Consider the following 27,427-nt stretch of genomic DNA (forward strand, 5'->3'; position numbering starts at 1 on the left):
ATAAACACAGCAAAAAAAGAAACTGTCTTTCAAAGGTAATTCGTAAAAATCTAAACTTCACAGATCTTCATTGTAAAGGGTTTAAAACACTGTTTCCCATGCTTGTTCAAAGAACCATAAACAATTCATGAACATGCACCTGTGGAACAGTCGTTAAGACACTAACAGCTTACAGACGGTAGGCAATTAAGGTCACAGTTATGACAACTTAGGACACTAAAGAGGCCTTTCTACTGACTCTGGAAAAACACCAAAAGAAAGATGCCCAGGGTCCCTGCTCATCTGCGTGAACATGCCTTAGGCATGCTGCAAGGAGGCATGAGGACTGCAGATGTGGCCAGGGCAATAAATTGCAATGTCCGTACTGTGAGACGCCTAAGACAGCGCTACAGGGAGACAGAACGGACAGCTGATCACCCTCACAGTGGCAGACCACGTGTAACAACACCTGCACAGGATCGGTACATCTGAACATCACACCTGCGGGACAGGTACAGGATGGCAACAACTGTCCGTTTTACATCAGGAACGCACAGTCCCTCCATCAGTGCTCAGACTGTCCGCAATAGGCTGAGAGAGGCTGGACTGAGGGCTTGTAGGCCTGTTGTAAGGCAGGTCCTCACCAGACATCACTGGGTCACAAACCCACCTTCGCTCGACCAGACAGGACTGGCAAAAAGTGCTCTTTACTGACAATTTGCGGTTTTGTCTCACCAGGGGTGATGCTCGGATTCGCGTTTATCGTCGAAGGAATGAGCCAAGAACTCACAAGGCCTGTACTCTGGAGCAGGATCGATTTGGAGGTGGAGGGTCCGTCATGGTCTGGGGCGATGTGTCACAGCATCATCGGATTGAGCTTGTTGTCATTGCAGGCAATCTCAACGCTGTGCGTTACAGGGAAAACATCCTCCCTCATGTGGTACCCTTCCTGCAGGCTCATCCTGACATGACCCTCCAGCATGACAATGCCACCAGCCATTCTGCTCGTTCTGTGTGTGATTTCCTGCAAGACAGGAATGTGTTCTGTCATGTCCAGCGAAGAACCTGGATCTCAAACCCATTGAGCGCGTCTGGGACCTGTTGGCTCGGAGGGTGAGGGCTAGGGCCATTCCCCCCAGAAATGTCCAGGAACTTGCAGGTGCCTTGGTGGAAGAGTGGGGTAACATCTCACAGCAAGAACTGGCAAATCCAGTGCAGTCCATGAGGAGGAGATGTACTGCAGTACTTCATGCAGCTGGTGGCCACACCAGATACTGACTGTTACTTTTGATTTAACCCCCTTTGTTCAGGGACACATTATTTTTCTGTTAGTCACGTCTGTGGAACTTGTTCAGTTTGGTTCAGTTGTTGAATCTTATGTTCGTAAAAATATTTACACGTTAAGATTGCTGAAAATTAACACAGTTGACAGTGAGAGGACGTTTCTTTTGTTCCTGAGTTTATGTACTCCAAAAGAAACCTCAACAGATTAAACAAATTAATCAAATTCACTCAAATGTATTTATAAAGCCCTTTTTACATCAGCAGATGTCATAAAGTGCTATACAGAAATCTCGTCTTAAACCCCAAACAGCAGGAAATGCACAAGCACGGAGTATAGTAATGAGAATATAGTACAGTAAGAAGGCAATCTCATTAGAACAACACTTATATATATTATGATTATGCCCCCATAATCATTCTATTAACTTAGGTTATCTGAAATTCACCAATGCGAAATAATAACACTTTTGAAAACTATAGTTAAGAAATGTTAATTCTGGCAGAGGCGGGATTTGAACAGGGTACCTTCGGGTTCAATCTTCCGGTTCAAATACAGGAAAGAAATGATGTTTTCGTTGCTTTTCAACTTATGGTAATAAATAATGAATAATAAATACATTATGAAGAAGAACCCTTAACCTTTCCTTTTTATTACTTTCTCTCAAATGTTTTCCTTCTTTTCTTTCAACATTCTTTTCCCCTTCTTCCTCCCTTCTCCCCTTAACATACTATTCGTTCCCCAGCTTCGAGTTGGCAAGGATACATGGTAACACCTAATTGCTATAACCCAGGTCCCCCTTGCAAAACAGGTTTTAAACCTCAAGAGTATTTTCCTGGTTGTGTGAAGGTTTCATAAAAAAATGTATTATGCGGATGATTAGGTTCCAAGAAATGTAAAGCTCTGAAAGGATCAACCTCTAGTTGTCAGGCAGGTTCTTTTGCATTTCCCATGAAAAGGCATGATGACAGTTGTGCCACACCTCGTCACTAGTCTGGTTGAAATCTAGTGCATGGATTTACATGGATAGCAAACACATACACTAACAAGAGGCCTCTAAATGGTAAGGATTGGTTCATTTTCTTTCTCAAAACTTTCTCAAACCTGATCTTGATTTAAAGATGTTCTATAAACTTAACATGCTCTGTTCAAAAGTTTAGCGTTGTTTAGGAGAATGCAGCCATACACCTTTATGCAGTCTAACCTGTCCTCAGGATAATGTTACCTAACTTCAGTACACTGAACATGCTAGCACTGCTAATAATAGCCTTTACGATTTCCTTTTCTTAATGACTGTCATTATTCTGTGTTTGTGCAGTAAAAACTGATAGAAACCTTCAGAAAAACTGCATGACTCACCATACACTGATTATGAGTGAATTTGAGTCAGATGGAAGAGAGAAAATAGGCATTTTAACTTCATAGATTTAGCCGGTGGTAACTTGTGGAATAGACACCGGCTGAAATGCGGTTTGAACCAATCAGCATTAAGGATTAGAACCACCTGTTGTATAATACAGAAACTCATTCTGATGTCATAGTCAATTTTCACATTGTTCCTTTTTATATACTTATAACGTCTAAAATGTAGGTGTGTTTCTTTCTTACAGGACAAACATGTCATCAACAACTTCCAACCGAACACATCATCTAACTCTGGTAGCTGCTCTTGGGGTTTTGTGTTCAGTGGTACTATGTTTTGTTTACTTTCAACCAACATCTACTGCATGTCCATCTCGATTAGATGATTTGCCATTTTTGGCAAAGGGAGATGTTTCCTCATCTACCAAAAAGCCTGTGGAAAAGCCGCTTGTGTTGCTCTGGTTCTGGCCACTGGGTGTGAGATGGAATTTTGAAATCTGCAAAACTCATTTCAGCATCGATAGCTGTGTTCTGACAGATGACAGATCCCTTTATGACAAAGCAGAGGGAGTGGTGATTTTTCACAAAGGCATCAGCTGGGACCTGAAGAACCTGCCTCAATCTCCTCGTCCACATTTTCAGAAATGGATCTGGTTTCATGTGGAATCACCAACAAATACCGCCAGAATACCAGGTCTGGAAAATCTATTTAACCTCACTTTGAGCTATAGACGAGATGCTGACATCACAGTGCGAAATGAATTGACAACCGTGAAGACTGAAAAGGACAGTGAGTTTGTGCTGCCCAAGAAGGATAAATTGGTTTGTTGGATTGTGAGCAACAACAATCCTTCAACTGGGACAGGAACCAGAGCAAAGTACTATCAAGAGTTGGTCAAACACATCAAGATACATGTTTATGGTTCTGCTTTTACAGGGAGTCGTTTGAAGTATGAGGAGTATTACTCAACCCTTGCTAGCTGTAAATTCTACCTTGCATTTGAGAATTCAATCCACAGAGACTACATCACAGAAAAGGTGAATGGACCACTTGTAGCAGGAACCATACCAGTAGTCATGGGCCCACCCAGAGAGAACTATGAACAGTTTATCCCAGCTGGTTCTTTCATTCATGTAAATGACTTTACTAATGCAAAGGCACTGGCTGACTTCCTCCTCCAATTGGACAAGAATGATGAGATGTATATAAGTTACTTCACTTGGAGGAGGTACCTTAAGGCCAAGCCCCACCTCCTGACAATACAGGAAGAGTTCATTCAACCTGTTTGTTTAGCCTGTGAATACATGGCAAGAGACAAAGGATATTACAATGTTGTCCACAACCTTTATGAATGGTACTTTGGATGAGGGTTTAGCCATCGTTTTGTAAGCACAGAAAATATCATTTTACCTTAGCTAAGTAAACGGAATACAATTTTAAAAGTGTCTTCGGATTTGGGGATATTTTGTTTCAAAATCTTTATCAATTTAAAGGATGGGCATTCACGGTTTTGGGGTAGATTAAAATAAATAAATAATTAAACGCTTTGGAAGCAACATACACTCTAAACCCCAATGTGCTGTCATTACTCAAAACTTTTAAGGAACCCATTACACTTAAATAAAACCTTTTACTGCAGTGGGCTAAATCAGCTGGTCAGAGTTATTCTTGGTAGTCTTAAACAAATCTACTTTGAAACCAAACTATACACCTCACACACATGGTTATGGGCTTAAAAAAATAAGAAACCTTTACCATGTCAGATATAGAGTTGAAATGTATGACATTTTCACTTCGAATGTCAATATTACATTTTATATACATCACAGAAGACTGAACTATAACAACACGGTTTGATATAGAAACACAAGATTTTAGTCTGTTTAAAAATAAAAAAACTTTATTATTGAGGTCAAAGACGGCGCTTTTGGTAACTGATTGCAGGAAAGGGCTACTATGTCTGAATACAATTACTTAAAGTGATTTTGTAGTGTATGCCTCCAATATAATTTCCCAGTGTGCCTAGTCTTTGAGTGAATTGCAGAGTTACTGTACCACCCATGACTGTATTTGTTCGTGACAGAGACAAGGTTGTTGAATTCACTCATTTTTAGTTGTGTGGGTGGCCTTCACTGAGTGAGTTCCTAGGCAAATGTTGTCTTTATAGTTCAACTCTTAATGACAAAACATTACATTTGCAGTAAGGCCTTATTTTGAGGTCTAGTGAAATTCCAGTAACTTTACCACATTTTCAAAAAATCCTGGTTGAAGGATTTCCAGGAATCTTCCAACTGGGATTCCTGAAAAACCTGGGAAATGTACCATCATTTTGCAACCCCACCTGCAAGTCACATTGTGCTGGCTTGCAACGTGACATATACTGTAGGTGCCGGTACTCATTTTGGTTGCCGGTATTTTATATTTAGGTGCAGGAGCTCCAGAATACTTTGGAGCTAATATTCTATAAGAGGAACAGGAGCTCTAGCAGCAGAACATTTGAGGTGCTGGTACTCCGCTCTGGTGAGCTCCTGCCCAAGTAAAGCACTGAATCTGCTTCTTCATCTGCATTGCTTGCTGTTTGGCGTTTTAGGCTGTTTGAGGTTGTAGGCAGGGTTTCTGTACAACACTTTGTGACATCTATTGAATTTAAAAAGTGCTTTATAAATACATTTGATTTAATCTATGTCTTCCTCCCGGATCCAGCATCTTGGAAATGTTTTATGTTATGGATGTACGCATTTCACTCTCTTTAACACATAGCAAAAAGAGACAAGGGATGTTGTCCCTGGTAATGTTCTCCACTACCCTTACAAGTGGTACTTTAGTTGAGCATATTAAATTCACATTTATCACCTGAAATGGTATTTTACTTAATCAGCAAATACATTTACTTTTACATACACCACATAAATATTATGAAGCGTCTGGCTGTATTTTCTTGTCTGTTTTGGTGAACTGTTTGCTAACATATATGATTTCAGCAGTAGAATGGATTAATATAATTACAGAAAACGCTGGATCAAATGTTTTGCCTGCGTCACAGCGCATGGAGAGTACCGTGGCATTGAGCACGATTGCAAGTTAGATTTTCTTCTAATATTGCAAGACAGACAGTAAAGAGAGTTTTGATGTCTAAAATGTTGCAAGTTCTAGGAAGGGTTCTAGGAAGGGTCTTGGTGTTTCCAAACATCTTCCATTTAAGAATGATGGAGGCCATTGTGTTCTTGGGGACCCTCAATGCTGCATAAATGTTTTGGTACCCTTCCCCAAATCTGTGCCTTGACACAATCCTGTCTCAGAGCTCTATGGACAATTCCTTCGTCCTCATTGCTTGGTTTTTGCTCTGACATGAGCTTTCAACTTTAAGACCTTATATAGACGTGTGCCTTTCCAAATCATGTCCCGTCAATTGAATGTACCATAGGTGGACTCCAATCCAGTTGTAGAAACCTCTCAAGGATGATCAATGGAATCAGGATGCACCCTGGGCTCAATTTCAAGTCTCATAGCAAAGGGTCTGAATACTTATGTAAATAAGATATTTCTGTTTTTATTACATTTGCAAAAATGTCCTAAAATTTTGGATCATTTTTAGAATAAGGCTGTAACGTAACATAATGTGTGAAAAGTCAAGGGTTCTGAATACTTTCCAAATGCACTGTATGTACGCTGATGACTCAAATTTATACACATCAGCTACCACAGCAAATGAAGTAACTGAGACCCTTAACAGAGCATCATTCAGCTTTAGAATGGGGGGCTAGTAATAAGCTAAAAATATATAAAAAAACTAAAGGCATTGTATTTGGAACAAATAATTTGCTCAACAATAAACCTCATTTAAATCGTATAATGAATAATGTGACAATTGAGGAGACTAAACTGTAACCCTAGATTGTAAACTGACATGATCAAAACATATTGATACAATGGTTACTAAGATGGGGAGAGGTCTGTCTGTGATAAAGCGCTGCTCTTCTTTCTTGACCTTACAATCAACCAAATAAGTCCTACAGCACCTAGTTTTATCACACCTGGACTACTGCCCAGTTACACTGAGTGTACCAAACATTAGGAACACCTTCCTAATACGGCGCTGCACCCTCTTTTGGCCTCAGAACAGTCTCAATTTGTCGGGGCATGGACTCTACAAGGTATCAAAAGCGTTCCACAGGGATGCTGGCCCATGTTGACTCCAATGCCTACCACAGTTATGTCAAGTTGGCTGGATGTTCTTCTGGTGGTGGAACATTCTTGATATACACAGGAAACTGTTGAGTGTGAAAAACCCAGAAGCGTTGCAGTTCTTGACACACTCAAACCGGGGCGTCTTGCAGCTACTACTATACCCATTCAAAGCCACTTAAATATTTAGTCTTGTTCATTCAACCTCTGAATGGCACACATACACAATCCTTGTCTCAGTTGTTTCAAGGCTTAAAAATGTATCCTTGACTCCTCCCCTACACTGGCTGACATCAATAAGTGACATCAATGAGGGATCATAGTGTTCAGCTGGTCAGTCAAGAAAAGAGCAAGTTTTCCGAATGTTTTGTACACTCAGTGTGTATGGGCAGTGCTGCAAAGGACCCAAACTAACTATATCACTATTTCTGTTATTTGTGCTATTGTCAATAGTTAGTGTTTTGTTTTGTCTTTTATTGTATATAAATGTTGTTTGTCTGCCACGAGGTGGAGTGTTTTTTTGTCTTGCACTTAAATATATGAAAGAGTTCAGTAAAGGACCACTGACAGAGAACCTTTTCCTGGATGGACTGCCCAATCAGAAGTTGTTTTTCCAGTCATACCAGTACACACACACACACAAACACGCAATGCACTACTTCCTCATCCATTGGCTTTATTTTTTTTAACTGCCCTTAACCACACATTGGTAGCTTTGTGTAGACAGACAGGCATACTCAAATCAAATCAAATGTATTTATATAGCCCTTTGTACATCAGCTGATATCTAAAAGTGCTGTACAGAAACCCAGCCTAAAACCCCAAACAGCAAGCAATGCAGGTGTAGAAGCACGGTGGCTAGGAAAAACTCCCTAGAAAGGCCAAAATCTAGGAAGAAACCTAGAGAGGAACCAGGCTATAAGGGGTGGCCAGTCGGGTGGAGATTATAACAGAACATGGCCAAGATGTTCAAAAGTTCATAAATGACCAGCATGGTCAAATAATAATAATCACAGTAGTTGTCGAGGGTGCAGCAAGTCAGCACCTCAGGAGTAAATGTCAGTTGGCTTTTCATAGCCGATCATTAAGAGTATCTCTACCACTCCTGCTGTCTCTAGAGAGTTGAAAACAGCAGGTCTGGGACAGGCAGCACGTCTGGTGAACAGGTCAGGATTCCATAGCCGCAGGCAGAACAGTTGAAACTGGAGCAGCAGCACAGCCAGGTGGACTGGGGACAGCAAGGAGTCATCATGCCAGGTAGTCCTGAGGCATGGTCCTAGGGCTCAGGTCCTCTGAGAGAAAGAGAGAATTAGAGAGAGCATACTTAAATTCACACAGGACACCGGATAAGACAGGAGAAGTACTCCAGATATAACAAAACCGACCCTAGCCCCCCGACACATAAACAACTGCAGCATAAATACTGGAGGCTGAGACAGGAGGGGTCAGGAGACACTGTTGCCCCATCCGATGATACCCCCGGACAGGGCCAAACAGGAAGGACTTCATTGTCCTAAGCAAAGGTGTACTATTGTTACAGTAATTGAGTGGGTTCTCTGAGCACTTGCACTTTTTTTATCATAGCAATTTACTTCTACTTGAGTACAATTTCATTAAAGTAACAGTACTTTTACTTGTAGTATATTTCAGAACTCTTGACACCCTTGGGGACAGTGAAATAGGGAGTTTGTGAGTGAGTGAGGGACAGTGTGAATGGGTGATTGAATGAATGCCAGTCAGTCAGTCCCATGGACATGTGACAAATATTAGAGGGTTGAATTTTTTGCACATTTATAACAATGAATTAACCTTATTTACATAAGCATTCAGACCCGTTGTTATGAGACTCAAAATTGAGCTCAGGTGCATCCTGTTTCCATTAATCATTTTTGAGATTATTCTACAACTTGATTGGAGACCACCTATGGTAAATGCAATTGATTGGACATGAATTGTAAAGGCACACACCTGTCTATATAAGGTTCCACAGTTGACAGTGCATGTCAGCACAAAACAAAGCCATGAGGTCAAAAGAATGGCCCGTAGAGCTCAGAGACAGGATTGTGTAGAGGAACAGATCTGGGGAAGGGTACCAAAAAAATGCAGCATTGAAGGTCCACAAGAACGCAGTGGCCTCCAGTATTCTTAAATGGAAGAAGTTTGGAACCACCAAGACTCTTCCTAGAGATGGCCGCCCGGCCAAACTGAGCAATCGTGGGAGAAGGGCCTTGGTCAGGGAGGTGACCAAGACCCCGATGGTCACTCTTACAGAGCTCCAGAGTTCATCCCCTCACCTGGGTGTCTAGGTTTTCATCGAAAGGAAAAACCCAAAACCAGCAAACACTATGCCCCCTCCCTGGAATGAGTTTGACACCTCTGCCCTACATGGTCACAGTGGCTCTATCGGTGTGAGTAATGACTACAAATTCACTTTAAGTAACTGTATTCCAATATATTAGCCCTTTCCTGCATTCAATTACCAAAAGCACCGTCTTTGACCTCATGGGTGGAATGTTATTCATATTTTTCATAATTTCATAATTAATAAAGATTATTAAAAAAAGACAAACAAAGACAAACAAAGACAAAGCTGTTTTGTTATAGTTTAGTCTTCTGTGATGTAATTAAAATGGAAAATTGGGATAGAAACTCAATGTAACACATTTCAACTCTTTCTGACATGGTACAGGTGTCTTTTTTTTTATAAGCCCATAACCATGTGTGGGAGGTGTATACTTTGGTTTCAAAGTAGATTTGTTAAGGACCACGAAGAATCACTGTGACCAGCTGATTTAGCCCACTGCAGTAAAAAAATTTTTTTAAGTGCAATGGGTTCCTTAAACGTTTTGAGTAATGACAGCACATTGGGGTTTACAGTGTTTTCTGCTTCCAAAGTGTTTAATAAAAAAAACAAAAAAAACCTTATACCTTGAATACCCATCCTTTAAATTGATAACAAAATAGTTTGCATCAAAATGACATTTTCTGTTCTTACAAAATTTTGGCTAAACCCTCATCCAAAGTACCATTCATAAAGGTTGTGGACAACATTATAATATCCTTTGTCTCTGGCCATGCGTTCACAGGCTAAACAAACAGGTTGAATAAACTCTTCCTGTATTGTCAGGAGGTGGGGCTTGGCATTAAGGTACCTCCTCCAAGTGAAGTAACTTACATACAGTGCCTTGCGAAAGTATTCGGCCCCCTTGAACTTTGCGACCTTTTGCCACATTTCAGGCTTCAAACATAAAGATATAAAACTGTATGTTTTTGTGAAGAATCAACAACAAGTGGGACACAATCATGAAGTGGAACAACATTTATTGGATATTTCAAACTTTTTTACCCTATCAAAAACTGAAAAATTGGGCGTGCAAAATTATTCAGCCCCCTTAAGTTAATACTTTCTAGCGCCACCTTTTGCTGCGATTACAGCTGTAAGTCGCTTGGGGTATGTCTCTATCAGTTTTGCACATCGAGAGACTGACATTTTTTCCCATTCCTCCTTGCAAAACAGCTCGAGCTCAGTGAGGTTGGATGGAGAGCATTTGTGAACAGCAGTTTTCAGTTCTTTCCACAGATTCTCGATTGGATTCAGGTCTGGACTTTGACTTGGCCATTCTAACATCTGGATATGTTTATTTTTGAACCATTCCATTGTAGATTTTGCTTTATGTTTTGGATCATTGTCTTGTTGGAAGACAAATCTCCGTCCCAGTATCAGGTCTTTTGCAGACTCCATCAGGTTTTCTTCCAGAATGGTCCTGTATTTGGCTCCATTCATCTTCCCATCAATTTGAACCATCTTCCCTGTCCCTGCTGAAGAAAAGCAGGCCCAAACCATGATGCTGCCACCACCATGTTTGACAGTGGGGATGGTGTGTTCAGGGTGATGAGCTGTGTTGCTTTTACGCCAAACATAACGTTTTGCATTGTTGCCAAAAAGTTCAATTTTGGTTTCATCTGACCAGAGCACCTTCTTCCACATATTTGGTGTGTCACCCAGGTGGCTTGTGACAAACTTTAAATGACACTTTTTATGGATATCTTTAAGAAATGGCTTTCTTCTTGCCACTCTTCCATAAAGGCCAGATTTGTGCAATATACGACTGATTGTTGTCCTAAGGACAGAGTCTCCCACCTCAGCTGTAGATCTCTGCAGTTCATCCAGAGTGATCATGGGCCTCTTGGCTGCATCTCTGATCAGTCTTCTCCTTGTATGAGCTAAAAGTTTAGAGGGACGGCCAGGTCTTGGTAGATTTGTAGTGGTCTGATACTCCTTCCATTTCAATATTATCGCTTGCACAGTGCTCCTTGGGATGTTTAAAGCTTGGGAAATCTTTTTGTATCCAAATCCGGCTTTAAACTTCTTCACAACAGTATCTCGGACCTGCCTGGTGTGTTCCTTGTTCTTCATGATGCTCTCTGCGCTTTTAACGGACCTCTGAGACTATCACAGTGCAGGTGCATTTATACGGAGACTTGATTACACACAGGTGGATTGTATTTATCATCATTAGTCATTTAGGTCAACATTGGATCATTCAGAGATCCTCACTGAACTTCTGGAGACAGTTTGCTGCACTGAAAGTAAAGGGGCTGAATAATTTTGCACGCCCAATTTTTCTGTTTTTGATTTGTTAAAAAGGTTTGAAATATCCAATACATGTTGTTCCACTTCATGATTGTGTCCCACTTGTTGTTGATTCTTCACAAAAAAATACAGTTTTATATCTTTATGTTTGAAGCCTGAAATGTGGCAAAAGGTCGCAAAGTTCAAGGGGGCCGAATACTTTCGCAAGGCACTGTACATCTCATCATTCTTGTCCAATTGAAGGAGGAAGTCAGCCAGTGCCTTTGCATTAGTAAAGTCATTTACATGAATGAAAGAACCAGCTGGGATAAACTGTTCATAGTTCTCTCTGGTTGGGCCCATGACTACTGGTATGGTTCCTGCTACAAGTGGTCCGTTCACCTTTTCTGTGATGTAGTCTCTGTGGGTTGAATTCTCAAATGAAAGGTAGAATTTACAGCTAGCAAGGGTTGAGTAATAGTCCTCATACTTCAAACGACTCCCTGTAAAAGCAGCACCAAAAAGATGTATCTTGATGTGTTTGACCAGCTCTTGATAGTACTTTGCTCTGGTTCCTGTCCCAGTTGCAGGATTGTTGTTGCTCACAATCCAACAAACCAATTTATCCTTCTTGGGCAGCACAAACTCACTGTCCTTTTCATTCTTCACGGTTGTCAATTCATTTCGCACTGTGATGTCAGCATCTCGTCTATAGCCCAAAGTGAGGTTAAAGAGGTTTTCCAGACCTGGTATTCTGGCGGTATTTGTTGGTGATTCCACATGAAACCAGATCCATTTCTGAAAATGTGGACGAGGAGACTGAGGCAGGTTCTTCAGGTCCCAGCTGATGTCTTGGTGAAAAATAACCACTCCCTCTGCTTTGTAATAAAGGGATCTGTCATCTGTCAGAACACAGCTATCGATGTTGAAATGGGTTTGGCAGAACGAAAAATTCCATCTCACACCCAGTGGCCAGAACCAGAGCAACACAAGTGGCTTTTCCACAGGCTTTTTGGTAGGTGAGGAAACATCTCCCTTTGCCAAAAATGGCAAATCCTCCAACCGAGATGAACATGCAGTAGATGAGGGTTTAAAGTAAACAAAAAATAGTACCACTGAACACAAAACACCAAGAGCAGCTATCAGAGTTAGATGATGTCTTCGTTTGGAAGTTGTTGATGACATGTTTGTCCTGTAAGAAATAAACACAACTTTAGATATTAAGTATATAAAAAAGGAACAGCTTGAAAAGATTTCACATGCGTTGCTTTATGCTCTGATTATACGGGTGGTTCTAAACCTGAATGGTGATTGGTTAAAACCATATTCCAGCCATTGTCTTTTCAAAAAGTTACCACAGGCTAAATATATGATGTTAAAATGCCTTTATAATCTGTTCCATCTGAATCAAATTCACCCGTAATCTGTGTATGGTGAGTCATGCAGTTTTTCTGAAAGGTTTCTATCAGTTTTTACTGCACAAACACAGAATAATGACAATCATTAACAATAGGAAATCTTAAAGGCTATTATTAACAGTGCTTGTAGGCCGTCATTGTATTGAAGAATGTGTTCTTAACCTGACTTGCCTAGTTAAATAAAGGTGAATTAAAAAACATTTTTTAAATAGCATGTAAAGTGTCCTCAAGTAAGTTAACATTATCCCGAGGACATAGACTGTATAAAAGGTGTATGGCTGCATTCTCCTAAACAATAATACACTTTTGAACAGAGCATGTTTTGTTAATAGAATGTCTTTAAATCAAACATGTTTAAAACTCTTGTGAAATCAGGTTTGAGAAAGAAAATAAACCATCCCTTACCATAGAGGGCTCTTGTTAATGTCAACTAGACTAGTGACGAGGCACACCTATGCCATCAAAATAACCTGTCTGACAACTAGAGGCTTATACTTTCAGAGCATTGAGGTTAGAAACCTCTTTTGCAATGGGGGCCCAGGTAACAGATGTGCCTTTATACAACTCATAAAACAAATGCCCTTAGTTCCTACTGTACATAATTCTCTATTTTCAATTTAATGCAGGAAAAATACAATGTGTAACAACATTCAGCTAACCTTAGCGGAATGATCTAATTATCAAGGACAATGTTTTTATTTTACCTCAATTCCTTTTACCCTGAGCATTATGTGAATTTGATTCATTTGTATTATTATTTGTTTACTGGTTTGACATTTTCACTGCACTGTTAGGAAGTTTGATTTGATTTCAAATGAGCTACTTTATATTGTCACTTTAGTTGTTTTTTTACACCAATATTTGTACTTCTACTTGAGTAACATGTCATGAAAGTAACAGTACTTCTACTTGAGGAGGATATTTCATTGAGGATTATTGAAAGCCACTTATCTAACATAACACAGGGGTTTTTCTTTCATAGAATCTTTTCTAATGTAAAGCAATTAGAGTGTGGTATACCTCAAGGCAGCTGTCTTGGTTCTTTACTGTTTTACATTTTTACTGATGACCTACCACTATCCTTAATAAGTAAAGCCTGTGTGTCTACAGTGCATTCGGAAAGTATCAGACCCCTCACTGTTTCCCGATTTTGTTACATTACAGCTTTATTCTAAAATGTATTTAAAAAAGTAATCTCATGAATCTACACAATACAATGACAAAGCGAAAACAGGTTAAGAATGTTTTGCACATTTTAAATGATTAAAAAACTTTATATACTTCAGTATTCAGACTCCTTGTTATGATACTCAAAATTGAGCTCAGGTGCATCCTGTTTCCATGAATCATCCTTGAGATGTTTCTACAACTAGATTGGTGACCACCTGTGGCAAATGAAAATGATTGGACATGAATTTGAAAGGCACACACCTGTCTATATATATGGTCTCACAGTTAACAGTGCATGTCAGAGAAAAAACAAAGCCATGTGTTTCAAGGAACTGCCCGTAGAGCTCCGAGACAGGATTGTGTCGAGGGACAGATCTGGGGAAGGGTATCAAAAAATGTCTGCAGCATTGAAGGTCCACAAGAACACAGAGGCCTCCAACATTTTTAAATAGAAGAAGTTTGGAACCACCAAGACTCTTCCTAGAGATGGCCGCCTGGCCAAAATGAGCAATCGTGGGAGAAGAGCCTTGGTCAGGGAGTTGACCAAGAACCCGATGGTCACTCTTACAGAGCTCCAGAGTTCATCCCCTGTTGAAGGAATTGAATTCCTCTGTTTTAATTCCCAATCAAAATTAAACACTCTGTCAATGCAAAAGGGTTTGTAAGACCCTTATTTTATAAGAATGGACAGAGCCCTGGTCTTAAAAGTCAAGTAACAGCCTTTAATTCAAGAGAGTACTGAGTTCATACACATTTTACCACAGGTTATAAACTGAAAATGACGTCAGCGTTTTCTAAATGTTCCGTCTCTTCTTGACACTGGTAGAAAGGCCCTATAGTTCTCAAGCCTTCCCTCCTCGCCTAGAGCCAAGGTCAGTCAGTGTAGATAAGCATTCAAGACAGTCTGGAGACAGTTCATTCATTTGTACCAAGGCATTGTTCTAAACTCCTGACTACATTATATACAATTGGAAATGGGAGCAAGAGAGAAAATTCATACATGTACAGTAACATAATAGTCCTTTAATTCATCCTGATTGAAATGTATACATAATTAGTCATTATAGATAAAAAATTCCCTTAACATCCCCTCACCTGGTTGTCTAGGTTATCATCGAAAGGCAAAACCAGCAAACACTATGCCCCCTCCCTGGAATGAGTTTGACTCTATAAGTGTGAGTAATGACTACAAAAATCACTTTAAGGACATTTTCAATCAATCCCTATCCCAGTCTGCTCTTCCCACATGCTTCAAGAGGGCCACCATTGTTCCTGTTCCCAAGAAAGCTAAGGTAACTGAGCTAAATGACTACCGCCCCGTAGCACTCACTTCCGTCATCATGAAGTGCTTTGAGAGACTAGTAAAGGATCATATCACCTCCACCCTACCTGACACCCTAGACCCAATCCAATTTGCTTACCGCCCCAATAGGTCCACAGACGATGCAATCGCAACCACACTGCACACTGCCCTAACCCATCTGGACAAGAGGAATACCTATGTGAGAATGCGGTTCATCGACTACAGCTCAGCATTTAACACCATAGTACCCTCCAAACTCGTCATCAAGTTTGAGACCCTGGGCCTCACCCCGCCCTGTGCAACTGGGTCCTGGACTTTGACGGGCTGCCCCCAGGTGGTGAGGGTAGGAAACAACATCTTCACCCCGCTAATCCTCAACACTGGAGCCCCACAAGGGTGCGTTCTCAGCCCTCTCCTGTACTCCCTGTTCACCCATGACTGCGTGGACATGCACGCCTCCAACTCAATCATCAAGTTTGCAGACGACACTACAATGGTAGGCTTGATTACCAACAATAACGAGACGCCCTACAGGGAGGAGGTGAGTGCCCTCGGAGTGTGGTGTCATGCAAATAACCTCACACTCAATGTCAGCAAAACAAAGGAAATGATCGTGGACTTCCATGTGGATAGGCAGCACCCCCCTATCCACATCGACGGGACAGTAGTGGAGAGGGTAGAAAGTTAAGTTCCTCGGAGTACACATCACGGACAAACTGAAATGGTCCACCCACACAGACAGCGTGGTGAAAAAGGAGCAACAGCGCCTGCCTATGCCGTTCGGCCATCCCTCATCCATATATTTATATCTACATATTCTTAACTTCTTACGGCTAAGGGTTCCCCTAGCGGCACCCCTCGACAACATTCCGCTGAAAAGGCAGCGTGGGAAATTCAAAAATATTTTTTAGAAATATGTAACTTTCATACATTAACAAGTGCAATACACCAAATGAAAGAAACATCTTAGAAAACACTCTGAAGTTTCTAAAACTGTTTGAATGATGTCTGTGAGTTTAACATAACTCATATTGCAAGCAAAATCCTGAGGAGAAATCAAAACAGGAAGTGAGAATCCTGAGCTTTGTTTGCATTCACCAGAGTCCCCAATGAAATCCCCTTGAGATATTAATGATGTTGCACTGCCTAGGGGTTCCACTAGATGTCAACCATCAATATAAATTATAATGAGACTTCTATGGTGTTGTGGGAGTGAATGATAGCAGAATCAGTCAGGTTTCTGGCAGTCAGACATTTTCTGATCATGCTTATTCCTCATGGTAGTCACTTGCGTTCCATGGCTCATGAAGACAAGAAGGAATAGTCCGGTTGGAACTTTATTGAAGGTATATGTTAAAAACATACTAATGATTGATTCTGTACATAGTTTGAAATGTTTCTTCGACCTGTAATATAACTTTTTGAAGTTTTTGTCCGATGTAACTCTGACCAGAATGAGCGTTTGGATATGTATACCAAACGCGCTAACAAGAGAAGGTATTTGGACATAAATAACGGACATTTTCTTACAAAACAAACATTTATTGTGGACCTGGGATTCCTGGAGTGCTTTCTGATGTAGATCATCAAAGGTAAGGGAATATTTATCATGTAATTTCTTGTTTATGTTGATGTCAACATGGTGGCTATTGTGACAAATATTTCTGAGTGCCGTCTCAGATTATTACATGGCTGGCTTATTACGTAAAGTTTTTTTTAAATCAGACACAGCGGTTGCATTAAGGAGAGGTATATCTATAATTCCAAATGTATAACTTGTATTATCATCTACATTTATGATGTTAATTTCTGTTGAATGATGTGGCTATGCAAAATCACTGGATGTTTTTGGAACTAGTGAATGTAACGCGCCAATGTAAACTCATTTTGATAAATATGAACCTTATCAAACAAACATACATGTATTATGTAACATGAAGTCCTATTAGTGTCATCTGATGAAAATCATCAAAGGTTAGTGATTCATTTTGTCTCTTTTCCTGCTTTTTGAAACTCCTCTTTGACTGGGGAAAAAAATGACTGCGTTTTTCTGTGGCTATATGTGGTGACCTAACATAATCGTTTGTGGTGCTTTTGCTGTAAAACATATTTGAAAATCGGACACTGTGGTGGGATTAACAAGAATAGCTTTACAATGGTATGAGATACAGTGGGGCAAAAGTATTTAGTCAGCCACCAATTGCGCAAGTTCTCCCACTTAAAAAGATGAGAGGCCTGTAATTTCCATCATAGGTACACTTCAACTTTGACAGACAAAATGAGAAAAAAAATCTGAAAATCACATTGTAGGATTTTTATGAATTTATTTGCAAATTATGGTGGAAAATAATTATTTGGTCACCTACAAACAAGCAAGATTTCTAGCTCTCACAGACCTGTAACTCCTCTGTCCTCCACTCATTACCTGTATTAATGGCACCTGTTTGTACTGTTATACTGTTATCAGTATAAAATACACCTGTCCACAACCTCAAACAGTCACACTCCAAACTCCACTATGGCCAAGACCAAAGAGCTGTCAAAGGACACCAGAAACAAAATTGTAGACCTGCACCAGGCTGGGAAGACTGAATCTGCAATAGGTAAGCAGCTTGGTTTGAAGAAATCAACTGTGGGGTAATTATTAGGAAATGGAAGACATACAAGACCACTGATAATCTCCCTCGATCTGGGGCTCCACGCAAGATCTCACCCCGTGGGGTCAAAATGATCACAAGAACGGTGAGCAAAAATCCCAGAACCACACGGGGGGACCTAGTGAATGACCTGCAGAGAGCTGGGACCAAAGTAACAAAGCCTACCTTCAGTAACACACTACGCCGCCAGAGACTCAAAATCCTGCAGTGCCAGACGTGTCCCCCTTCTTAAGCCAGTACATGTCCAGGCCCGTCTGAAGTTTGCTAGAGAGCATTTGGATGATCCAGAAGAAGATTGGGAGAATGTCATATGGTCAGATGAAACCAAAATATAACTTTTTGGTAAAAACTCAACTCGTCGTGTTTGGAGGACAAAGAATGCTGAGTTGCATTCAAAGAACACCATACCTACTGTGAAGCATGGGGGTGGAAACATCATGCTTTGGGGCTGTTTTTCTGTTGAAAGTCTGTGTTGCCCTACAAAACCCCCAAAACATCACTGCTCTAGAGGAGATCTGCATGGAGGAATGGGCCAAAATACCAGCAACAGTGTGTGAAAACCTTCAAGACTTACAGGAAACATTTGACCTCTGTCATTGCCAACAAAGGGTATATAACAAAGTATTGAGATAAACTTTTGTTATTGACCAAATATTTATTTTCCACCATAATTTGCAAATAAATTCATTAAAAATCCTACAATGTGATTTTATGGATTTTATTCTTCTAATTTTGTCTGTCATAGTTGAAGTGTACCTATGATGAAAATTACAGGCCTGTCTCATCTTTTTAAGTGGGAGAACTTGCACAATTGGTGGCTGACTAAATACTTTTTTGCCCCACTGTACATGTATGTTTGAGGAATGTTAATTATGAGATTTTTGATGTTTTGAAAATGGCGCCCTACACTTTGACTGGCTGCTGTCATATCGCTCCCGTTAACACGATTGCAGCCATAAGAAGTTAATCTACCCATCGTATCCGATTTCAAAAAGACTTTACAGCGAAAGCACAACATATGATTATGTTAGGTCAGAGCCACGTCACAAAAACACACAGCCATTTTTCCAGCCAAAGAGAGGAGTCACAAAAAACAGAAATATAGATCAAATTAATCACTAACCTTTGATAATCTTCATCAGATGACACTCATAGGACATCATGTTACACAATACATGTATGTCTTCTTCGATAAAGTGCATATTTATATCCAAAAATCTCAGTTTACATTGCCGCGTTACGTTCAGTGATTTTGCAGAGAGCCACATCAATTTACAGAAATACTCATAATAAAAATTGATCAAAGATACAACTGTTATACACAGAATTAAAGATATACTTCTCCTTGTTGCAACCGCTGTGTCAGATTTCAAAAAAACTTTACGAAAAAAGCAAACCATGCAATAATATGAGTAGGGCGCTCAGACAACAAATCCAGCCAAACAGACATCCACCATGTTGGAGTCAACAGAAGTCAGAAATAGCATTATAAATATTCACTTACCTTTGATCTTCATCAGAATGCACTCCCACGATTCCCAGTTCCACAATCAATGTTTGATTTGTTAGATAAAGTTAATCTTTATGTCCAAATACCTCCTTTTGTGAGCAAGTTTAGTAGACAATCCAAACTCACGAGGCGTGGGCAAGTCCAGGCGAAAGTTCAGACAAAGTCATATTACAGTTCGTAGAAACATGTCAAATAAAGTATAGAACCAATCTTTAGGATGTTTTTATCATAAATATTCAATAATGTTTCAACCGGAGAATTCCTTTGTCTGTAGAATTGCAATGGCAGTCTTCCACTTGTCCCTTTCCTGTATCCGCACCAGATGGTAGGTGTTCCTTAGGGCCAACTTGGAGAACACGGTGGCCTCCTGGAGCGGCTCGAAGGCCAGAGAGCTGAGTGGTAGAGGGTAGTGGTTCTTCACAGTGATGTCTTTGAGGCCCCGGTAGTCGATGCACAGGCGCAGGGTTTTGTCCTTCTCCACAAAGGAATACCCTGTGCCGGTGGGGGAGGCAGAAGGACGGATGAACCCTCAATGTAGGTCTCCATAGCCTTGGTCTCCAGACCCAACAGAGAGTAGAGTCGTCCACGGGGAGGAGTGGTGCCTGGGCAGGCTGCGCTGACTTCAGGCAATTAGCGTTGCAGAATGGGCTCCAGCCCATGATGGCACCAGCAGACCTGTCAATAAGGGGATTGTCAAATCAAATAGATTTATATAGCCCTTCTTACATCAGCTGATATCTTGTGTTGCTGGAGCCAAGAGAATCCCAATACCACGGGAACCAGAGGAGATAAGCAGGGATTGAATCGTCTCGCTGTGTAGGTTGATGGGGTTGGTATTGTGGGTGACTCGGCCTATACAGCGCCCGTCCAGGGCTCTAACGTCCATGGGAATGGAGAAGGGCTGAGTGGGGATGCCCAGCTCGGACACCGGGGTAGTGTCCATAAAGCTCTCATCGGCCCCAGAGTCGATGAGTACCCGGAGAGATTTCGATTGGTTCCCCCACAGTAACATGGCATGAAAAGGGATGCGAGTAAGGGCAGAGGAAAAGTTCTCCATATGGCCCACCAGAATACTCGCTCCTACTGATGAGCCTGGTCTTTTAGTGGACTGGTGGAGACGAAATTACCAGCAGTCCCGCAATACAGGCAACTCTTTGTGTGAAGCCTGTATAGGCGTTTTGCTGGGGACATCCTAGCTCTGTCTAGTTGCATCGGCTCGGGAAGAGGTGAATTGGCAGACCTTTGAGACTCTCGTGGGAACCCAGGTAGCATAAAGTTATCTCGGCATCGAAGCCGTCGAGGACTTCTGGGTTGGCGAAGAGGAAGCCTTGGGCGGGCAATTGAAATCAAACCTCCTCTCCTTCCTTTGCTTCCGTATTCGCCGATTTGATCTGAATTGTCAAGGCGATGAGCGAATCGAGATCCGTCAGTAGTTCCTGGCCTGCGAGTTTGTCTTTCACTTCCTCTGATACTCCGTGCAGGAATATGTCAAACAGCGCTTCTGGGTTCCAGGCAGATGTGCCCTGGCACCACATGGTCATCAATTACTCTGCGCATGAGCAAGCTCCAAGAATTGTCTGGGATGACTCTAGAAGCCCCCCCCCCATGGCAGCGCAATAAAACACCATGATCAAGGCCACTATGGAAAATGCTGTGATAGTATTTTGCATGCAAACGCTATGTTTATCAATTCAACAATTTAAACCAGCTCTGCAAAAGTACTTGTGTAACCAAAGCAACAATAACACTTATGGCAGTATGGAATAACACTACATACGATAAACAATACGCAAAGCAGTATTGGCAACTTACATTAAAGAATAGTAATAGCCATACATTAAAACATATGGCTGAAATGTATCAAAGTAATTAGTGGTTATTACCTATTATTACACAGCATGTAAAATCCCCAATAATCCCAGGCCCTGTCCCTGCAGGAGGCATTTTGCCTTTTGGTAGGACGTCATTGCAAATAAGAATTTGTTCTTAACCGACTTGCCTAGTTAAATAAAGGTTAAATAAAAATGTAATAAAAGGACTGCCTTTTTTACACTAATCAAACGTACATTGTTTCATAGATTTGCTTGTAACTATGAAGGGAGGGGATCCTCTTTTAGGGTCATAATGTGAGGGTGAGGTCAGTTTTGAATGGTCAAGTGAAATTATAAAAAAATACAGGCTCTATTATACGCTACACCCGCAATAACATCTGCTAAACGTGTATGTGACCAATAAATTTGATTTGATTAAGTGTTTTTGGGTGATGGTACAACTACGGGAACTTCTATGTCCTCGGGTCAATTTTGGGGATTTTATCAAAAATAAAACAAGTACAAATATCTGTATGTTCAGTTCACACTGGAATCATCCCATACTTTTTTAAACACCTCTCTATCAAGTATTTTAGCTACTTTTCAGATACATTTTATACTTCAATTTCACTATTTTGCCCTTGTCCCTGACCCAGACTTTTAAGCTTCTACTATGTTTTCTATGAGAAAACATTAATAATGACACATTATATAATGTTATGTACTACAGAAAGCGTCAATTAAATAAAATCTATATCTATATTTGTGAGTAAGCCCTTTATAAAAAATACCTGTCCTTTGGGAATGGTGTCATTTCCACCACTGAGGACAAATTCCTCATTAATAAAGTTTTCAAGAGAATGTTAATTTAGTTACCGTGGAAACATATTGTGACACTGAAGCACATGGCTGCAGTGGACAGTTGTTCCAGATGTGATGTCCAGAAGTTGAAGAAAAATCAAGGTAAATATTACTTGTGTAGAGAATATTTTAATTGTCAGTCATTTCCACAGGCTATAATTTCTTTAATTTGTGGTAGAACTTTTGAATTTTTTGTTAGATTTTATGTATTTAGTGTAAACAATATGCTAGCTGTAATACTAACCAAAGCATGCTAAGCAGTCTGTCAATTTTCTCCAGAAACTGTAGAAGTGTCATTTCCATCAGTCATTTCCATCAAACTTAAGTGTGGTGGAAATGACAGAAAGTGGTGGAAATTACACAAATCCATTATCTTATTCGTTTTTACTTTACTTTTTTAAATTATTATTTTTACTGTAGGCTTGTTTTAATCATGTTTTAAATTAATTGAATCTAGAAAATGCTCCAAGGTTGCTGTAGTTGAAAACGAAGTAGTATTTGTCGTTATTTTCTGAAGATGCCACATAAAACAGCACAGAGGTCACAGACAAATAGATACAAAATGTAAAAAATTATCCTATATGATACCAGGAACATGTGCAAAAAGACAGGGAGAGATACTGGAAGAAAAAAAGAAGGGAGAAGTGAAATCTATCTCTGAGCTTACAAAGCGAGAACAAAGAAACAAGAGAAGACAATGGAAATGTAACCAACGGAATAGAAGACAGACTTTAAAGAGAACAGATGCAATGGAGACCTACCTATCAGGCAACACAACACCTCAGTCACCAGATGACCTGCAGCCAGAACATGAGGCTAACATACCTGCCCCTAACACTCCTTCCTCATTGTCTGCAACAGGAATGAGAAGTCGAATACTTGCTGGAAGGAAAAAGTTTGGAAGAGGTCGCTCAAAAGCTTACAGAGATCTTAGTATGACAAATGTCAAACTTGATAAATGCTTTACGGAAAGCTGAGAAATACAACAAAAGTATGATCGACTGATGAACAAAATGGAGAGACAAGATTCCCCAAAGACAAAAGACAAAACAGCAAATGAAGGGAACTCCGAAGAACTTGAGAAGCATTTTATTGTTTCAAAATGCCATCATTGCAGAGTTAAAACAAAAGTATAAAAAAATGTGCAGTGCCAAGGACAAACAAGTGGCTTCAAAAATGCACAGAGGCACTATCCTGAGAAAGTATGAAATTCAAATGTCCTACTGTGAATTCTGCAAAAGGTGTCCTTTTTGGGTTGTCAAGCCAGCAGTCCAGGATAGGGACACGTGTGCAAAACCCACGCCAACCTTCAGTTCATGGCGGACAAACAAAAAGTGATCAGCTGCAGCAACATTGAGAAAGTAATTGAGTCTTGGCTGTGAGAACCTGAACAAAGAGTGCATGTATAGAGTGCTCCCTTTGCCAAGAAAAAGAGCTTGAAACATCTGACTTTGATGCTGGTGAGCAGACATGGTGGTTTGAGTGGATAAACAAAGCTGAAGAGAGAGAGAAGAAAAACAAAGAGGGAAACATGGAAAGTTCACTGTACATTTGACAGTAAAAGAAAAGGTATGTGGCACACTACAGATTCGATTGGAGGACTTCTCCTCCAACGGATTGAAAGAGAAGTTGGGGAAACACGTGTACAACATTCAACACCAATACTTCAAACTGAGAGAAATAGAAGAGAATCTGGGGAAAGAGGAGATAATTGTGCATATTGACTTTGCAGAAAACTACCTGTGTAAATACACCAGTGAAATCCAGGCAGTTCACTTTGGTGATTCTCACAAGCAGGTGACCCTCCACACCTGTGTTGGATATACCACAAATGATACATTTTCACTTTGCTCACTGAGCTCTTCTATGCGACATGATCCCTCTGCTATCTGGGCCCATCTCTCAAAAACACTGACCTACTTCCTTGAGCTCTGCCCATCGGCTACTGCAATACACTTTGAGAGAAGGATGGAATTTCCGAGAAGCCGGACACGGAAAAGGCCCAGCTGATGGGGTAGGAGCAGCTGTGAAACGAAGAGCAGATAGAATTGTGGCACAAGGCAAGGACCTCCGAAATGGAAAAACTGTATTTGAGGAACTGTCAAAAGATCAGTCAGCTATCAAGCTCTTATATATCTCAGAGGAGGAGCTAGAGAGCATGGAGGCCCTCCTACCGGATCACCTGGAGACAATCAGTGGGACAGTGAAGATACACCAGGTAATAGTTGTGGGTTATTTTATGTAGAATTTCACATTTGTTATACAAACATTATAACATTATCACTAGACTATGCATAACGTTTTGAATTTCCTGTGTTTCCAGATCGTCACTGACAGTCCAGGGGAGATAACCTGGCGGCTACACAGTTGCTTCTGTTCCTTTCCACATCACTGCAGCTGTTTCAGCCCACAGACTGTGACTCTGGTTGAAAAAACAGAGGCAGACCAAGATAGAAAATTCAACTCATCTCAAAGCACCATCCAGCCCATTGAAGATCTAAGTGAAGCATTGATTGGAAAGTGATGTGTGGTTGAGTATGATCAGGACATTTACCCTGGTATCGTGCAAGACATTCACGCAGAGAGTGGTGCTTTTGTGAAAACCATGAGTCGTGTTGGCCCCAACTGTTCTAAGCCTTAGATACACTTGGAAAATCACTATACAGTACATACAAAGCAGGGCATCAAATCATACATAAAATAAAACATGTGTAGCTCTCAATTAACTCTTCCTTCTATACATGTGCTACAATTTCTATTTGTAGCATCTGTAACACATTGTTCTCAAGTGCTAGTTCCAGTGTTTTGGAATCTTACTTTGTCTTATATTAATTACATTTTTAACAATGGTTGATGTTCAAAATGTTTGAAATAAAATATTGTTTTCATAAGTATATTTATTTTTTACATATGTCATTTCCATCACAACCCATATTTTGGAGGTAAATTAGTATATTTTGTACAAAATACATATTTATTTGTTTTAGATATGGAAATCATATGGTTGTTATCTTAATCTCACTAAAAGGTTGTGTGGAAATATCTTATTTTTCATGATAGATACATGTTTCCAGCTGTCACCAAGGCAAGTTTATACATTCAGGTGTCGTGTTGAATTATTAATATTAGGATAACCTTAAAAATCACTTAAAATAATATTCAATACAAGTTAATGTACACATGTATAAGAAATCTGTTATAAATCAATTGTATGATATTTCCTTTTCAACTACAATGGATGTTTAATGACGAGATGGGAATGACATTTGTCTATGGCTGTCTGGGGAAAAATGACAAAAATATAGAAATTCCTGAATAGTAGATGGCAGCCATGATCAGATATAGTTTCTAGACAAATCAAAGACGTACAATACTGGTAAAATGGTGTTTTAATTTCTGAAAGTTTGCACGGCCAAAGTTGCATAATCACCCTTTTACACATGTAAAATACATATTTTTATCTATTTCAGAAGAGATTGTCATCTACCTAAACCATATCACATTGCAGAACAAAGCAGAACAGCAGGTTGGAACTGTATTAGTAAAAGGTAGAGAATCGAGGTTACTTATGAACTAATTAATACACCTCACCTATCATTGTAAAATGCCCATAAAATGGTGTTGTACTGAGACCAAAAGTGAACTATTGACAGACACAATCGTGAGATTTTTTACATTTATTTGACATTTATTTAACTAGGCAAGTCAGTTAAGAACAACTTCTTATTTTCAATGACGGCCTAGAAACAGTGGGTTAACTGCCTTGTTCAGGAGCATAAAGGGTGCGGCATTTCATTAAATATAACTGAACACTAGATCGCAAAGTGCCAAAGTGCACAACCGAAACAGCTCCGTCAGGTGCACCACACATTAAACAGAAAATAACTACCCAGACAGACAGCTGTCCCTGATTGAGAACCATACCCGGCCAAAAACAAAGAAATACAAAAACATAGAAAAACGAACATAGAATGCCCACCCTAGTCACACCCGGGCCTAACCAAAATAGAGAATAAAAAGCCTCTCTATGGCCAGGGCGCGACAATCCTCAAATTAATACATACTGTAACGACCCTGGGTTTATAAACGCGGAAATAGACTGCAGCACAGTCAATAGCGCGCCGGACCTCGGGCTCGAAGGTCAAGGGTTCGAGACCTGCTCCCTGTTGTTTCATTACAATACCATATGATGTCGAAAAGCACCAATCCAAGACGGCGGATTTAACACAGTTATGTTGAACACCTCAAGATAAAAATGTAGTATTCATTGTCGGAGGACAGGGGAACCTATTTCAAAACGAAACGTGACTATTTAATATTTTCACCACCAGAAATGGTAAAGGTCGAAACAGATCAGTTAAAATCAATAAATGTCCAACTGGGTATACTTGAACTAGTCAGGACGGATATAAAAGAGTTGAAGGCAAGCATTGAGATGAGTGACGAAAAAACTGCGACATTACAGAAAGACACAAACAAGCTAAAACGGACAGTCAATATGATTGAAACCGAAGTGAACGTAAAAAGGGAGAACGGCGTACGGAGAGAAGGCTAACTTGACATACACGCTAGATCCATGAGACATAATCTGGTACTTACAGGTATCGAAGAGAAAGAAGACGTTCCCGAATCTGTAGTTAGATCGTTCCTCCTTACAGCGCATCAGACCCCACGCGAAGCTATCAACAAAATTCAACTCGAAAGTGTACATATCTTCCGGAAGAGGTATGAACGCCCAATCGTTGCCAAATGTGCTTTCTTTAAACATAAAATAATGGTTAAAAGCCTGGGTAAAAGGCACGAAAATAGGCATGGATGACCAGTTCCCGAAGGAAATTGCAGAACGGCGTAAAGTTCTGTATCCAATTTTCAAGGAAAATAGATTGAAAGGGAAACGCGTAGTTCTCGTGGTCGATAAACTGTATATTGATAACCAGTTGTTCAGAGACACAAAGACTACTCCATGGCTATTTAAAAAATTACAAAGTTCTCATAGAGGAGACAAATAATGAAACACACAATTCTAGCCCTGTTATGGATTGTAATAATACAACAACAAAAATATAGCTTTTCTATCCATCTTCAAATATAACTAATTGCAACACAAAAGCACTAATTCAACATGGTGGAGATAAAAACACAGTTAACAGAAGGCACAGTATGTGTTTATGGATGGTGTGGTGTGTGTTTTTTTGGTGTTTGGGAAAGTGTGGCGTTGAGTGAGAAAGGAAATGGTTGCATGTTCCAGAACCAATGTATTTCTGTGAGCAGGGGTTGTGAGAGAGCTTTTAATGTTGTGCAGATGAAGGATATAC

The 27,427-nt window shown here is 40.2% G+C and overlaps 2 protein-coding genes across 2 annotated transcripts; one reads left to right on the forward strand and one right to left on the reverse strand.

Annotated features, from left to right (window-relative positions):
- Window positions 1-2,213: 2,213 nt before the first annotated feature.
- Window positions 2,214-7,378, forward strand: LOC109866568 (alpha-(1,3)-fucosyltransferase 9). Its single transcript, XM_020455297.2, has 2 exons — window positions 2,214-2,324; window positions 2,872-7,378. The coding sequence occupies exon 2, from the start codon at window positions 2,879-2,881 to the stop codon at window positions 3,989-3,991; it is 1,113 nt and encodes a 370-aa protein (XP_020310886.1). The 5' UTR covers window positions 2,214-2,324; window positions 2,872-2,878; the 3' UTR covers window positions 3,992-7,378.
- Window positions 7,379-8,455: 1,077 nt separating this feature from the next.
- Window positions 8,456-27,281, reverse strand: LOC109866436 (alpha-(1,3)-fucosyltransferase 9-like). The gene is made up of 3 exons (XM_031800508.1): window positions 26,712-27,281; window positions 11,535-12,574; window positions 8,456-8,472 (listed from the first exon to the last, which is right to left on the reverse strand). Exons 2-3 carry the CDS (start codon window positions 12,565-12,567, stop codon window positions 8,456-8,458), a joined length of 1,050 nt encoding a protein of 349 aa, XP_031656368.1. The 5' UTR covers window positions 12,568-12,574; window positions 26,712-27,281.
- Window positions 27,282-27,427: the final 146 nt, after the last annotated feature.

Source organism: Oncorhynchus kisutch, linkage group LG21, assembly GCF_002021735.2.
Source record: "Oncorhynchus kisutch isolate 150728-3 linkage group LG21, Okis_V2, whole genome shotgun sequence".
Taxonomy (NCBI): Eukaryota; Metazoa; Chordata; class Actinopteri; order Salmoniformes; family Salmonidae; genus Oncorhynchus; species Oncorhynchus kisutch.